Source organism: Zeugodacus cucurbitae, chromosome 3 (assembly GCF_028554725.1).
Source record: "Zeugodacus cucurbitae isolate PBARC_wt_2022May chromosome 3, idZeuCucr1.2, whole genome shotgun sequence".
Taxonomy (NCBI): domain Eukaryota; kingdom Metazoa; phylum Arthropoda; class Insecta; order Diptera; family Tephritidae; genus Zeugodacus; species Zeugodacus cucurbitae.
This window is the reverse complement of record NC_071668.1, coordinates 14,103,324-14,119,615: the sequence shown is the minus strand read 5'-3', so window position 1 is coordinate 14,119,615 and position 16,292 is coordinate 14,103,324. Positions and strand designations below refer to the sequence as shown.

The following is a 16,292-nucleotide window of genomic DNA, read 5'->3' as shown; positions in this document are numbered from 1 at the left end:
AACAATATAATTTGTCCAATGCTATGCTAACGGCAAAGGTTACCAAATTGCAACGCACACACACACACCCGGTATTTCTAACTACTTACGTATATCTAATACTCAAGTATGTTTGTGGATGTGTGGGTTTAAGTGTCGATATACCCACGCTTGGACCCCAAAACGTAATGTAATGGTCACGGCAATCTATGACGGAGCATGGTGGCGGCTGTACGGTATTTTCGACACACAGTGTGCAGAAATGGGCGCTTCGTTGGAAAATGAATAATACTCCCTCCCAGTAAATGGTATCCTCGTAGCCAACCCATTACCAATTACAAACGACAAGCTCGAGTTTCCACATCCCAATTCGTTCTGGATACTGTACCAGGCTTAACACCAACTTATCCAGTCAAGACCGCGACATATCGAATACAGACCCAGCGTGAGTCCCGTCGATACTATCAATCAGTTTTCTTTACTTGCCCAATGAACGCGACTCATCTAACAGCCTTCCAATGGTCCGACCCCATCAAAATAGCTCGATCCTAGGCATCCCGTTAGAAGACCTTGATGACCTGCGTGAGTTCCCGCCATTACTAACCAACATTTTTCTTTGCAAGACCAAGGAACCCGACTCATCTAAAATCCGTCTCCTAATGGTCCCGTCGAAACAGCTCGTCCCTGGGCATCCCGTTAGATAACATTGATGACCTATGTGAGTGCCCGTTAATAACCACCAATTTTCTTTGCATGGCCAACGAACTAGACTCATCTAAAAGCTTTTTCTCCACGGTCCGACCCCGTCGAAACAGCTGAATACTGAGCATCCAGTTAGATGACCTTGCTAACGAATAATTTTGCACTTTTTCTTCAAGTAGGGTCATTTAGAATGCAATAAGAAGTGAAACAACTCTTAATAATAAAAGAAAGTATTTGCAGAAAACTAACGGTATACTAGATCAAACCGGGGAAAACCACACCACTGTCCAGTCTAACAGCAAAATCACATAAAACTCAGATCAGGGAAGTGGTGGGCGGCCGTAGGTGTATTCCCATTGGATTGCGATGAATTGTAGCGCCGTGTCACAGCGGTTTGGTCGTATTTCTCCCGCAAATGAAAACGAATTTTCCTTTCGGCCACATTTGCATGTTGATTTATTAATTTATTTGCGACTTTATGGTGTGTGTACCGCCGACGCCGCTGCCGACCATTGCACGCCGCATTGTCTGGCTGGCTGGCCTGGCCGGTGGAGAGTCTTAAGTCAAGTCAACTCCAGTAAGTACTACCTACCTACTACTGTCCAGTGCAGTCCGGCAGTGGCAGACAGACGTAGTATGGTGACTGAGTATGCGAACCTAATCAGATGCCGGTCAAATGAAAAGACAGACAGACAAACCGCACAACAATATAGATACTGGACAAACAAAGAGTGAAGTTACCGCTACCAGGCGGGAGTTGTTGTAAGCGAAGAGTTGAAAAGTAAACAAAAAATGCGCATAACAAATAAGGTGAAGTAAAAAAGTAGAAATAAAAACAGTAATAATGATGATGGTAGGAAAAATTAGTATGAAAAAAACAAACAAACCGGCTGATGCAGGCAGCCGACAAACATTACTAACAACATTCTGTCTGTCTGTCGGTGCGTCCGTCCATCCGCTCGTGTAGTTAAGCGGCGTCTGCATAGCTGTCGCGTCCAGTTCATTCAGCAGTTTTTGCAATACAAAGTGGGTAGGCAGGCAGGCAGGCAGGCAGCCAGTGACGGTGGCTCTAAGGATGGCGTTGGTGGCACACCGACTAGTGACTCTGCTGCGGTTTTGGGCTGCCGGCTGTCGGCCTGTGAGTTTTTCAGATTGTCTTTCCGCCGACTTACAAATGAATGAAATGTTTACTTTGCAATGTTTGTGGCGATAACGAAAGGTGGGTATTTTCGACTATTTTTTATCGCTTCTTCTGCTTTTTCTCCGCTTCTTTTTTGTCTGCTTTTCGAATATCAATTGGCGGCGAATGTTTGCCGTTTTTGCCGAGCGCCTTGTGAACTCGCCATATATGGCAAATGGCGCAGCAACGAGTCGAGTCGAGTCGTTTAAATGGCAGCAGCAGTGGTGGCGAAAAAACAAGTATAACGGTTACGAAAAAAATCAGTTACCGCCAGCATATAATGCATTGCTGCTGCTGCCGCCACCGCCTCCTTCAGTGGCTTACGACGCAGCAGCAGCAGCAGCGCCGAAAACACTTTGGACAGTTGCAGTTAAGTATCTACAAGTCAGGAAAATGCGCCACAGTCGTAGATCAAAACACCACAGCAGCCCGTGACTTAAGAGCGTGGAAATGTGTTGTGTATGGAGGAAATAATGCAACAAATACAGCAATAAATAATGCAGCTGGCAGAAAACGACGAAAATGAAAATCCAAAAACAAAAAATGAACGTTTACCACAATGGCGAACGTGAAAAATGCGTCACTCAACGAATTCCCAGCGCAATTACGGCGGCCAGCAATCACCAAAGACCGAATTGCCAGCAATTGCAGCAACGCACTGATTACATCGCATCGCACCGCACCGCTTATGTGCAAAGCGCTAGAGCTAGCTAGCGAGTTAGTATCGATCGCTTGGGATTCACTTTTCTACGTTCGACGATCGGCGCGCCAGATCGCGATCGCAGCAACAAAGTTGCAATCGACGGCGGCGGCGGCGGCTCATTTGCATTAAGCGCAAATTTGTGAAGTTTAAATGAAAATGCGCTGGTGCGGCACACCGTATGTGCACGTTTAGCCTCAGGCTGTTGCCGCTGCGCTGATCGCGATCAAGCGTCTCCAATCTGCAATGCGCGGTGCGGCTGCGCGATTGAATCGGAGTAATTGCGAATTTTGAATGATTGCGCGCCGGCGCTTATACTATCAAAACAACAACAATAACATAAATAAAAACAACAACAATAACATAAATAAAAACAACAACAAATCATGCATAAAACATCAGTTCACGCATAAGATTGTGCAGATACTATACACCCGCGCGTTATATGCCGGCTGTCCGCTTGTCGTAACTGTCTGTCTGTCTGGCTGTCGCATTTAAACTGTGTGATCTCCTCATCATGATCATGACTTTTCGCTGTTTAGCAGCCAATGACAACAGCAGAAACGACAGCGCAATGGCAAGCGGCAGCCAAAGTTGCGCTTCGTTGAATAAACAAGATCACACATGCAGCGTGTGGCACCGCGGTGCTGGCAAATGCTGGTATGTATTTTGTGTGCGATTATATCGTCGCTTGTTATTTGCAACGATCAGCGTTTATTGCTGCGGTATTTGTGCGAAAATTGTTTTGTCTGCGACTTGATAATGAAAGTGAAAGTACCAGCGCGCTCTGGCGCATGTACGAAGTGTCGGCCGCTGTACTCGCATGTGAGTATATTAAGTAAGCAAGTGCAAACGTAAGTACCGCTGCTGCCACTACTGATGCTGCTGCTGCATTTGTAAGTATTTTTTTGTTGCCGCGTTAAAATAATCGTAAAAGTTCACCTGAAGCGTAGGCTATGTAGAGGCGCTCGCCTCAACTTCCCTCCAGCCATCCACGCATTCATACAATATGTTTACAAAAACAAAGCTGTTAACTTATTATAAATCAAATAATGGTTTAATTGTCTTCAATTTACTCCCCTCGATATTTGTTATACAGTTCATTCATACAGTGTCAATCAACACGTAATTTCAAAATTGCAAGGTTGCAATTTGGCAGCAGTCAAAAATAAGACTCTTGGATCCAGTTAATACAACAATTGATGCTATGCCTATAGAAAATGGCTGGTAGAATTCTAGTTGTAACAACTGGGACCGTTCTTCTGATTCGGGATCCACTGCGATCCCGGATTTATAACCTTTGATTTCACTTCGCCCCCCATTTTCAACCAACTATAAACTTAACCGCACGTGTGTTCAAGAACACAAGCGTATCAATACAATGCGTTGATCAGCGCCCTGATTTTGTTATGCAGCTTCAGTATCAATTGGAGTGTGGTATGGATTGTTGACACCTTGATATGGCCGAGGCCCATCTAAAACCTCTGTCGTGCTTTAGGTTTTTAAACCAAAGCCACCACGAAACTCCCCGATGGTCCAAACCCAATGAACAGAAGCGAAGTTAGAACCAGATTTAAGCCTCTGGTAAGACCTTGTAGCCGAAGCTTCTTCCAGTTGAGCCTTTCCATACTGCTCTACACTGTTGACAGTCATAACCTTGAAGTTGTAGATAATTTCGCTTATCTGTGTTAACAGCAATAACAATGTCAGCCTGGAAATCCATCGCAGAATCACTCTTACCAACAGATGCCACATTGTACTGAGTAGGCAATTGAAAAGTAAAGTCCTCTCCCGACGAACATTGTGCAGAAGCGTGGACGAAAGGTGTTGCGGAAGATTTACCGTCCTGTGTAGGTCATGGTGTTCGAATGGACGAAAGCGCTCCAGCTCTGAAAGTGTTCGATGCAGTAACCGCTAGTGATAGCCGAGGAAGACCTCAACTCCGTTTGAAGGACGAAGTGGAGAAAGACCTGGCTTCATTTGGTATTACCAATTGGCGCCAAACTACCAAAAGAAAGAATGAATGGCGTGCTGCTGTAAATTAATTATATTAAGACCCTTACGCCATAGAAGTACTGTGAATATGGAATTAAAGGTTGTTGTTGTTGCAGCGACAGAAAATATTCCCTAAATAATTTAAGGAATGCTGACGCGTTGACCATCTTCGAACGCATAAAACCACGGGTCCGTTCCGTACGTAGACCCCACTGTCGTGTGAAAGGAAGGAACAAAAGGTCTATGTCTCTTCCTGTCAGAAAGACTATCCTAACCTTATCTAACTTCAAAAATATAACAATGATGAGAAAATCTCTCGACGTTTGGACAATAATTCGGGAATTTTCACAAAAAGGGGTTCTATTTCTATGTAGTACATTTTTAAAATCTAAGTAAGCTAAAATTTAATTGAACACCGTTAAGGAATAAGAGTACTATGTGTCTCCTGCTGTCAACCAGCTTAACCTAAGCTAACATAACCTCAAAATAGTTTAAAAAATTTAGATCTATGGAAAAATCAAACCTTTTCATTAAAATTAAAAATAAAATGGAAAACACAAATTGAAAAACCCTTTATAATAGCATTTATGTGCGTATTACTGCTTTGCTTTTTTTAATTTATTTAGTTATTTTTGTTTTTGCAATTCTGTCACTCAATTCGTATATTTCACTTAACTTGCTCTATTGAATTTAATTCAACAGTTGTTTTTGTAATTGTTTGTTGTTGTTTTTACTTGTATTATTTGTATTCGTTTGCGATTGTTTTTGTTTTCCAAATCATTGACTATTTCGCTTAGCCTGCTTTTGTTTCAATTAATGCGAAGCACTATATTGACTTGTTGTTGTTGTTGTTAAAATGTGTGTTTGTTTTTATTGTACATTTTAATTGACATCATTTGGAAATGTTGCAACCCGCAGCGGTGTTTGTCAATACCGCCAGGCAAACCGAACATACACGACTGCATTCGTACACTTTATGCGTGTAATAAATTGCAACGCTGCGTCAACAACTGCCGCGGCGACTGTGTAGCTGTTGCTGGAGCTTTGGTAAAAGGTCAATGCATGTCCGCCGTTGTGTATGAATAACTAACAACTCCTCACTTATAATATATGATATACCGACACACATACATGTCCGTCGTCCACTCATATACATACATATAAACATTCAATGTTTCACCTCATCGCGCTGCTGTCTGTCTGTCTTTCAGTGTTGTGGCATGAAAAATGGTAGCATAAAGACAACCATAAAAATTGTTTTTGGCATATAAATAACCGTAAATGCATCGCACATATATTCCTTGTAATTAAGGCGCTTGTGTCTGTAGGATTTGCGGATTTTACTCGCTTAGCGTTTTTAATAGCGTGAAAAGCCATGCCATGTCTGCCGGCTCAGGCTAACTGCATACAATATTTGAAGATCAAACACAGCGCTTGCCGCGCGCCACTTCAGTCGAGGTCAGGTGATTCGGTGCCATTCGGTGTGCAAACAAATTGTATTAAGGAAGGCATTAAAAAGGCAAGGGTTTAATTGAAAAATGTTGTTAGGGTCACAACGCCTGCGGTTTGGCCATTTATAAAAGTTATGAGTGTTCATATTATGATTTTCTGCGGTTGAAATGTGACAGCGCTTAGATGTTTGTAAGGAAATTATTAATAGTTTATTGAATAATTTAGGTGATAATAATGGAAAATTGATACTCGCAGCTATTAGTGAGTGATGAGTGATTATACCAGATTCTAGGCGACTTTGTAGGGCTGTTCTGTTTTTATGAATGTTTTTCACTTAAATAAACCACTCGTGAGACGTTAATAGACTGCCAAGTTTGTTCACCATAACTAAGAATCTCGCTAAATACGGCTTTGGATACTTAAACTACCATCCGGTTGTTAGAAATACAAGCCAAAAGGCATCGAGATCCGCTACTCCGAAGAATCAATCAAAATCTCCGTTTTCTCATCAGAATCGTTAGCCCTGTTTATTTAAGTATAATCCCGGGAGATGAGGGTTTTAGATACACATTTATAAGGCGCCCTCAAACCAACCTTGAGCAAAGAACGTTACTGGTATATAAAACCCTACGGAGATTTCGTACTGAAAAAGGAAACTTTGGTCCAATTAGACTTAGAGTTTATTCTTAGTTTTAAGAATTGCCGCGACAAAAATTGCCCGTGTGAAAACGGTCTTACCAGTGCAAGATTATAGACACCTGGTAGGCACTTTAAGACTCCGATTCATTTCGATCAATCTTCTGCATAGATCGTATTAAAAACGGACGGAGCTGTCAGCAGTCGATGACTGGGAACTCAGTATATCTTGCTAGCTTCTCTCAAAGGAAAATTCTACCTTTAGCTGCTCAAAACCGTTTAGCTCTTTCAAAGGTTGCTCAAATATACATCTGAGGTATTGGAACACTACCAACCACACAAAATTATGCAATGCTAGTAAGAGGATTCCCAGGTCTTTTGATATTTCGAGTTTTATTCAGCTATGAGAGCTGAAGTTCTGAATTCCAAAAATTTGAAAAGACTGGTGTGGAGTTCCAGCTTAAATTCTTACCAAGCGTTTCCTCGTAGAACAAATTAGTCAAATAAACAGTGATATCAACGGTACTATTTAAAAAGAGACCTCGACAGACACAAGAAGATATCTTCAGAGAGTATGTCTTAATCTTTAGAGATCCCTGAGAAGTAATTAAGACATCAGGCACATCTGACATATATCCTAAACTCATATTGCAAGGTCTCTGTATGGTGTTGTCTATATATTTCATTGGGATATCGAGAAAGGATGAAGAAGGTAGCGACAAGTAAACGGGAGCAAACGACTCCCTCCCCGTGAATGGCGTATTTGGAGATACAACACCACTCATCGCAAACACAGAGCTCGAGTTGCCTCGCGAAACTATGTGACCCTCGCGCAACCTCGTTCTGTATACTGTAGCAGGTTAAATTCCTATTTATCCAGACTAGACCCTGACATACTCAATATATGTCCTGCATGCAAAGAGCTAACCGCATGACACTAATCACCTCTTTGCATGCCCCCTAGAGGCTACTCATCTAACACCTTTTTTCCTTTGGTATCGAAAGAGGAAGTTACGGAGTTGTTAAACAAGGGAAACGGCTCTAGGAAAGATCATTACATAAATCTTATGGAAATAGGTTTCGAAATAACGAAAGACCAGCTACAGATTAAATATGTATGGAGGAAAATTCGTTTTAAAAGCTAGAGAAAGCTTCAAAATGGGATAGCTGGACCTAATTTATGGCTAGTTTAAGTTTTAAGCTATTTTCGGTTCTAGTAATAGCGGGTTCTTAACTACTGAAACATTCTTGTAGACAAATCTTCAACAAATCCACAGAAAGAAGATCCTGCGAAGAATATAAAGTAAAAGTAGAGCAAATAATATTTTTTTCATGAATAATTCTCTTTTGTTTTTGTTAAATGTAACGATTTCGCAGACAACTTTGTGCTTTTAATGGCACTTTCGAAAGCACTTGCCAGAGGACATGCGGATGAACACCCCAACAACGACCCCTTTCTAAAAAAACAAACACACACAATCACAAACAAACATATAATAAATGAAGTGATAGCGCAAATGCAACCATGTGTGTCTCTGAGAGTGTGTGTATGTTGGTGTGCTGTGCAAAATACAAATAGCATTGAATTAAAATTAACTACTAAAAGCAACATCAATCACAAAAGATAAACATTTGAATACATGCTTGAATGTTTTTGTGTGAAATGTACAACAACAACAACCAAGAGCGTAGAAAACTAGCATCAATGTTGCTGAAACAAATACATTTATTTACCGTTAATATCGACTATATCGTTAGTTAACTACCACTTGTTGCGCTTGTCGCGCCAACGTCCAGACTCATACACAAACACACAGAGAGAGATACACCGGCACAGCCGTTCGTGCCATATCAATCAATTACAATTGAAAGTGATCACACAATTTTATTGCCAAATGTGTGCATATTTTTGATTTATTCCTTTGACTCGGCGGGAAAATTGATTTTTTTTTGTTTGTTGTTGTTGTTACGGTTTTGCTTTTTCTACTTCTTTCTTTTTTTTTGACTCCGCTAAATTAGCTTAAAGCGCGCGCACAATGACGGCGGCTTAGAGGTGAAATGCTTGCATTAGCAAGAGTGGGTGAATGTGTTTGAGCGCGCGCTGTCTCTGTGTGTTAGTGCCAGAGCGCTCTTTATCTGTGTGATTGTGTGTGCGCGCACTCACATTGCCGTTATGCTTTTAGTAATATTCCTGACGCGCTTAGCTAGTTGAGCTCTAAATTTATCAGCCAGAAGCAGACGAGGCGGGCGCGGTAAGCGTATTGAGCGCGTTGGGGCATGCGCGCGCACTGCACTTTTTCGACCAGGCCAGGTGTCGACTGTAAATGCGTTTTCAATATTTCATTTAACCGCGGCACGTTGGCGTTTGACATTTTTCCCATTAAATGTGACGGCTGTGCGACGGCAGGCGATTTACTAACTCACGTGGCGGCCACAATGAGGACGACGGCAATGACGACGACAGTCGCTACCCTTACCGCACTCGCACTAGCTGCTACGTACTACTGACATTTGGTGAAATGCCTTTATAAGGATGTTTGATGATGGCGGCGACGGTGCGCAGCCAGCGCAAAAAACGATTTATGCATCAATGAAATGCCCACACCGAGAAAATTAGAAAGTAAAACTGTAGCGCGCGCTCGCATGTGTGTGTGTGTGCGCGCAGCGGTGGAGAGGGGGCGGCAGGAGTTGGCGCTATTGGTTAGCAATCTAGTGTAGTTGGTGGCATGTAGTAGAAGAAGCTGACGTTTGGAAGCGCAAAACTGGAACTAAAGCACGCGGCGCGCAACAAAAGCGCGCGCACACAAACACACATGAAAAGATGCCAGTACACAGTTAGTTATCAGCAGCGTGGTATAGCTATGCGCGCCGCCATTTATCGTGGGAGCAACACAGTGTGCGCCAAAGCAACGCGCGGGCGACGCGCGCTTACTGCGCATAACACAACGCGCGCCGCGTTATGTGGGTTGTTAAGCGCAACGTTTTCTTCCTTTTTGACGCGCGCGGTAAACACACACACAACACATACATATATATATTGTAATATAGCACTCTTTTAAGTTTCACATATTGTTTATGCGCAAAAATGCCGTTGCAGTTGCCGCTGCCGCTGTAAAAATTATGCATTTATCCCTAAGGGGTGAAAATGGTGCGCGATTAAATTCGCTCAGCGCCACCAACAAACTTCCCAGCGGAGTTAGCAGTTGTTTGGCAATTCACATACGCGTGCGTTGCGGGCGGATTTAAGCAATTTCAATTCATTTCATGCTAGCGTGATTTTTCCTTTTTGTTTTTGTTTCTGTTTTTGCATTTTTTATTTATTTGCGAAATAATTTTATTTTCACCGTTTTAATTTCGTTGTCATAAAAAATTACATTTAAATGCGCAACGTCGGGTAATTGCAGGCGTTACTGGTCAAGTGGCAGACTGATAAATTGTTATGGACATGCGCGCGCATTAAGGCGATTTTGCTTTCGATTTTCAGAAACATTTTGTTTTTTTTTATTATTCACAAAAGAGGTGAAATAAAAATTTCAATAGGTAGAAACGTTAATTGTTTCTCGAATGTGGCGACATGGTGTGGGAAGATGTTGAACGATAGCGTTGAGCGCTGGTCAGTGAACTGCGCGAGGAGAAATGCAATCGCTGTGATTGTTGTTGGTGAAAATAGCATATAGCATAATTGAGGTATTTTTTCAGAAAAATATTCACATTGCTCTAGGTTATGATGTTTTATTCTATTTACTGGATTTTATACAGCCAAGGTTTGCTTTTCAGCAATCTAACATAGGATAGATTGTCGCATAATCAGAGCTAATAATGCTAATAATAGCAGGTTGTTGTTGTTGCACATTTTAAAATTTGTTGCATTTAAGATTTTACTTGATCCAATATACACATATTAATAGGAGTTTATTTCATATGTTTTTTGAGAATTCATTCTGATAGAATTGCCTTTCAAGAACTTTTTTAAGTAAGCGCTATGGTATACTAATTATTATTTTTCACCAAGCATATATAAATTTAATCTGAAGAATTAAGTTTCCTCATCTCAGCCTTTTTTATAAAATTTAATTTTAATATATTTTTGTAGAATGTATGGAAATAGATTGACACCATTTGGTGGAATTAATAATAAATATATAACACAGGGTATGTCAAAATAAGTAAAAAAAATAAAATTATATAAAAATTATAAAATTCAACAACATCAATAAACATGTTTTTAAACACGTAGCAAATACAAATATACAATAAATATAAAACTATTTATATATGTATATATAATACTGTAAATATTAAACATAATTTCATCAAATATTTTCGAATTTTCCTTCCAAGTAATTAAATAGCAGACACTTTTATAAATAAACAAATATTTATAGCTAGTAAATGCCACGCGCATACAGTTTCGAAAATAAAATAATAAAAGTAAAAATAGCAAGAAAAAAATGGGAAACAAATATTCGCAATATTTTTTTTTACTATATATCTCAAAGCGAGCACAAACAACACTTTAAACTGATTTTAAAATGCGCATAATAATAAGAAACACTTCTTTCGAAAAGTTTTCGCTGACAGCAGTGACCTTCGAGCGATCAAAATACACATTTACGCGTTTAGACGTGAAGTCGTACGGAAAGTCAAATGTGGCAACCTTGAACTTAAAACTAAACCAAGGGGAAATTGGGTGGTGTTTACCCTACCCTAATTGCATTGTTATTGGTAGGCAAGAAGTAGAATTGGCAAATAAATAGAATATGAAATTAAATAAACAGACGAATTACGTAAATTGCGAAAAATAAAAACAATCTAAACACTTTTTGTCTACAATTTTAAGTGTTTTCGTAAAAAAAGAAAAGTAAAAAAAGAAAAATAAAAAATGGGTGTTTTAGTCAGCGAAAACTTTTGCAAATATTGTGCTTGGCGACAGGCGTTGTTTGTCAACGTCTATAGCGCAGGAACAACAACAAATAGCTAGAGTAAATAGCAGATTAGTGTGCTCTAGCGCGGAAACGAACAAAAATACACGCGATAAGAACAAACTGCTTTAAATCCATTAAATAGTGGCACCACATAACTATTACTACGTATTAATTTTGACAATAATAAATAAATAATACATATCTATGAATAATGTACATATAATTTATTATGTGAAACTAAAATGAATGAAATTACAATGCGTATTAGTTATGTTTGTGAAAAAAGATAAGCTAACGACAATAACAAGTAGAAATATTTAAACATTTGTATAATAACAATGAAAATAAGTAGCTACACAAAAAAAAATGTGAAAAAACGTGGTGGAAATGACGTTCCGAATTATTTTTTATTTGTTATTTTCTAACCATTCTAAACCAGCGATAAAAGCTTATTTAAAATTTGAAAAATATATAAAAAAATTAAAAAAATATATAAAAAAAAAATTAAAAAAATATATAAAATAAAATATAAAAAAAAAATATATATAAAATTAAAAAGAATATACAAAATAAAAAAATATATATAAAGTAACATATAAAAAAATATATCAAATTGTTTTTTATTTGTTATTTTCTAACAATTATACTTCCAGCGATAAAAACTGATTTAAAATTTGAAAAATATATAAAAAAATAAAAAATATATAAAATAAAATATAAAAAACATATATAAAATTTAAAAAAAATACAAAATAAAAAAATATGTAAAATAAAATATAAAAAAATATATAAAATAAAATATAAAAAAATATATAAAATAAAATATAAAAAAATATATAACATTTAAAAAAAAATATACAAAATAAAAAAAAATATATAAAGTAACATACAAAAAAATATATCAAATTGTTTTTTATTTGTTATTTTCTAACAATTATACTTCCAGCGATAAAAACTGATTTAAAATTTGAAAAATATATAAAAAAATAAAAAATATATAAAATAAAATATAAAAAACATATATAAAATTAAAAAAAATATACAAAATAAAAAAATATATAAAATAAAATATAAAAAAATATATAAAATAAAATATAAAAAAATATATAAAATAAAATATAAAAAAATATATAACATTTAAAAAAAAATATACAAAATAAAAAAAAATATATAAAGTAACATACAAAAAAATATATCAAATAAAATATAATCACACAAAATAAAAATAATAATATTTAACAGTCAAATTATATAGAAATAAATGCCTGCAACTACAAAAATGTTAGATCTTACTGACAAGCGAAATTCAAACTAAGTCAAAACAATTTGCTGGGTTAAATAAATATGTTTGTGTGTACTTAATTCATTTCTATTATAATATTATTTTACTGTCGACAATTTAATATGACTGATTGCCTGATAACACATAAAGTAATTTCATTGTCATTTATTTACACACGTCATTAGACATGCATTATTGTTGGGTTCAAGCGAATTTTGAACTTGAGAATTACTGTCGGAATTATTACGAAATTATTCACTGGAATTGCAAACCTCAAGGGTTCTTTTTTAATATATAATATATAAAGTGGTGCTTTTAGTAACTAATTTAGCAAATTTTGTTATAAACTTTTCATTGTCAAGCCAATTAGGCCAAAAATTTCATAATTAATAATAATTTTCTTTAATTACGATTACATGACTTATAGCATGCAAAACAAAATTACGGAAAATACACTTCATTAATTATAAAGCCTTGAAAAATACTAAAAATATTAATTGTATATGAAGCTACCTCATTTTCCCCCACTAACGATAATTGACACACAAAAATGTGGAAAATATGCACCAAAACTGCCTTTGCCGCCAATGAACTGTGACAATCTATAAATATTGAGGATTTTCTGTCATACAATAATATAATAACAGCAGAAATAAGTGTTTATAGTATTTTCCTTATTGCAGATAGCTAAGTTTTCACCCCTGCTTGTTTATGGTCATTTTTCGCATTTCATATTTAACATTTCACCTGTTTTTTTTGTGTGTTTTTGTTTTTGCATATTTTGAACGAAATTCCGCATTAAGAAATTGTCGATAATTGCGAGACGTGTAAATGCATACGGTAGTGTGTGAATAATCATATATAGTATTTGAGTACTACAAAGATGCCGACGGACTGGCAGTCAGTTTAAGAAAAAAAATATAAAAAAAATAAAAATAATGCATTTTTAAAGTGTGGCCGTAAATGGTTTTTAAACAACTGTTTTCTTTTTTTTTTCAAACGCCCCTCTTGGATTATATATGAATGTATTATAATGTACGTACATATGGACATATATGTATACTAATTAAAATTGACTGTGAGTACAAAGTGTAGTGAAGTTAACAATGCACCAAGATAAATGTGTCTATTTACACATTTTCCACATATTTGTGTTATTGCCTTTTATCAGTTGAAGTTCACAATGCGTACTGGACTTTACCACTTAATCGTACACCATTCATATATTTACGTCGCTTTCCAAGGCATTAATAAGGCGATAAGTCAGTGTCTCTACAAATAAAGTGTACAATAGTAATCTCCCTCGTATTGTAGCAATTTCAAATGCGCTTCCACAATGATTTTTATTTTTTTTACGCTGCGGGTGTTCTAATAATAAATCAATTCTATAATTGTAAGCTTGATAACAGCGCAGCATGTGAAATTGATATTGTGGTATAAAACGCACATTTAATAACATAAAAAGGTATTAACTGACGAAAATTTTTATATTTATTTAATGAGGGAAATAGTTGTACGTAAACAATGGGCGTCAGTAAGTCACTAGTCACGACGCAACCACAACAAAGTTATCAATAAGGAATGTAAACAAGTATGCAGTTCGATTTCAAATGTAACCACTTAAATGTTATTTAACAAGTATCATAAATGGTTATATAAAACGTTTAACATGCGTAAATGAGCTATTATTGTACTTTTTTAGTTGTTGTAAAAACATGAGAACAAATGTAATATGTTTGTCTACACAAAAAAATTGTTTGCTTTTACACAATAAAAGCACGTTTTCAATAGAATTTTAATAGTATTGCAAAATGCTTTTTAGGATTGGTGATCACAGAAAAATTTACTCCTCAGAAATCCGAAATTAAACATTAAACGGAAATCAAATTAATAAAAACAAATTTTAAACCAGATTGCTCGGACGCTTATAAGAATAGCAGATAAATGCAATAGAACCAGAAGTTACACCGGAAAATCAAATTAAAACTGTGCTTTCATAATTACTCTATATATAAATTTGCGTATTCTAAAATAACTCACATTTCTTGCACGTTTTCTTTCGCTTGCACATTTTCCAAGTCATCGTTGTGCATTGCAGGCACATCAACTGGAGCTATTTCCTCATTGTTGTTTTCTTGCGCCTCTCGCGCTGCTTCATTTACAACTATATCATTAATTTTTCCACGTATTATATCATTTCTAACATTATCACTAGCACTTGCACTATAATCACTACTTGGCAACAGCGAGCCCTCGGCCGGCTCTGCTTTGCTATCATCGACAACATGGTTTAGCGTATTAGCAACAGCTTCAGCAGCTGTTTGTAGCGTTGGAAGTTGTTCACGCTCATTATTTGTTAATTTTTTCACTTCTTCATCTATCGGTGTAATTTCCACTATAGCCGGTGATGCAGCAGCTGCTTTGTGCACAGCAGCTGTGTCAGCTGCAGCAGGAAGCGTTGTCGATTCATCACTACATGCAGCTACAAATTTAGCATTCTCGGTGAGAAACACAAAGAAAAGCAAACAACTGCAAAGAAAAATATTTAATTTATTGCATTAGTGAAACAAGAAATATAAACATTTTGCAAATCATTTTTCAATATATTTGTTCACATGTATGTATGTACAAATGTGCATGCATTTGTCTGATTAGCAAAAATTTTGTGCGCTTACCTCGAAATACACGTCACCGATAGCAGGCCCAAATAAGCTAATTGCAAATTGATACGCATATTTTATGCATTACACACACATATAATACGCACTTTGCTAATTTTAATAATTTTATAAATCCCTCTATTTTATTGCAAGCACATATTTTAGCGCGTTGCATTCGCGTCACTTTTGCAATTTCTTTTTTGTGTTGCGCTTGTTTCTTCCAGTACGCTTGGCACACACACGCTCAGCGCTTTCACTACACTTTTGCAACCGTTGCAATATTCACTAATAAAACATTAAAAAAAACGAATTTTAGGCACTTTTCTTTCGCATAATACTTGCTGTACAATATTTTCCGTGTTATCTTTGCTTTAAAACCACTGCTAAACGGTGTAAACTGTAATTTTTCGTATGAAATCTGAGCTGCGGGAACAAGAACCTGTACAAGAATCAACTGGAAGCCGTTCGACGAAAATTAATCTGCAAACAAATAAGAAAAAGTAAAAAAAAAAAAATACGAAAATGTCAAATGAAAAGGGAAACGTCAAAAACCAACAAGCTGATTGGAAGACAACGAAAGAGTTGTTAAAAGCAAATGCAAGTAAATACAAACAGTGTTGTTTCTTGCCACAAAAAGGGGAATATTTTTGTTCAAGATAGAGAGCTCAAGCAAAATGTTTACAGAAGCCGAAACAATATGGTAAATAAAAGCTAAAATTATGGTTTAAAATACGAATTAAAGCTTGGTTTAACATATGTTTTTATTTAATTCTCTTTTTAA

The 16,292-nt window shown here is 36.6% G+C and overlaps 2 protein-coding genes across 4 annotated transcripts in view; one reads left to right on the top strand and one right to left on the bottom strand.

Annotated features, from left to right (window-relative positions):
• LOC105216596 (SUN domain-containing ossification factor) overlaps positions 1–15,951 on the bottom strand; it is a 56,389-nt gene extending 40,438 nt beyond the window's left edge. For all 3 annotated transcript variants that reach the window (XM_029043107.2, XM_029043108.2, XM_029043106.2), the window contains exons 1-2: positions 15,527–15,951; positions 14,892–15,380 (exon numbers count right to left, since the gene is read on the bottom strand). In XM_029043107.2, coding sequence (XP_028898940.1) covers positions 14,892–15,380; positions 15,527–15,585 — 548 coding nt within the window. In that variant the 5' untranslated portion in view covers positions 15,586–15,951. The remainder of the gene's footprint in view (positions 1–14,891; positions 15,381–15,526) is intronic.
• A 128-nt stretch (positions 15,952–16,079) lies between these two features.
• LOC105216588 (cryptochrome-2) overlaps positions 16,080–16,292 on the top strand; it is a 108,566-nt gene continuing 108,353 nt past the window's right edge. Inside the window, exon 1 of the mRNA XM_054228000.1 lies at positions 16,080–16,211. The gene's annotated coding sequence lies outside the window, so the exon portion shown is untranslated. The remainder of the gene's footprint in view (positions 16,212–16,292) is intronic.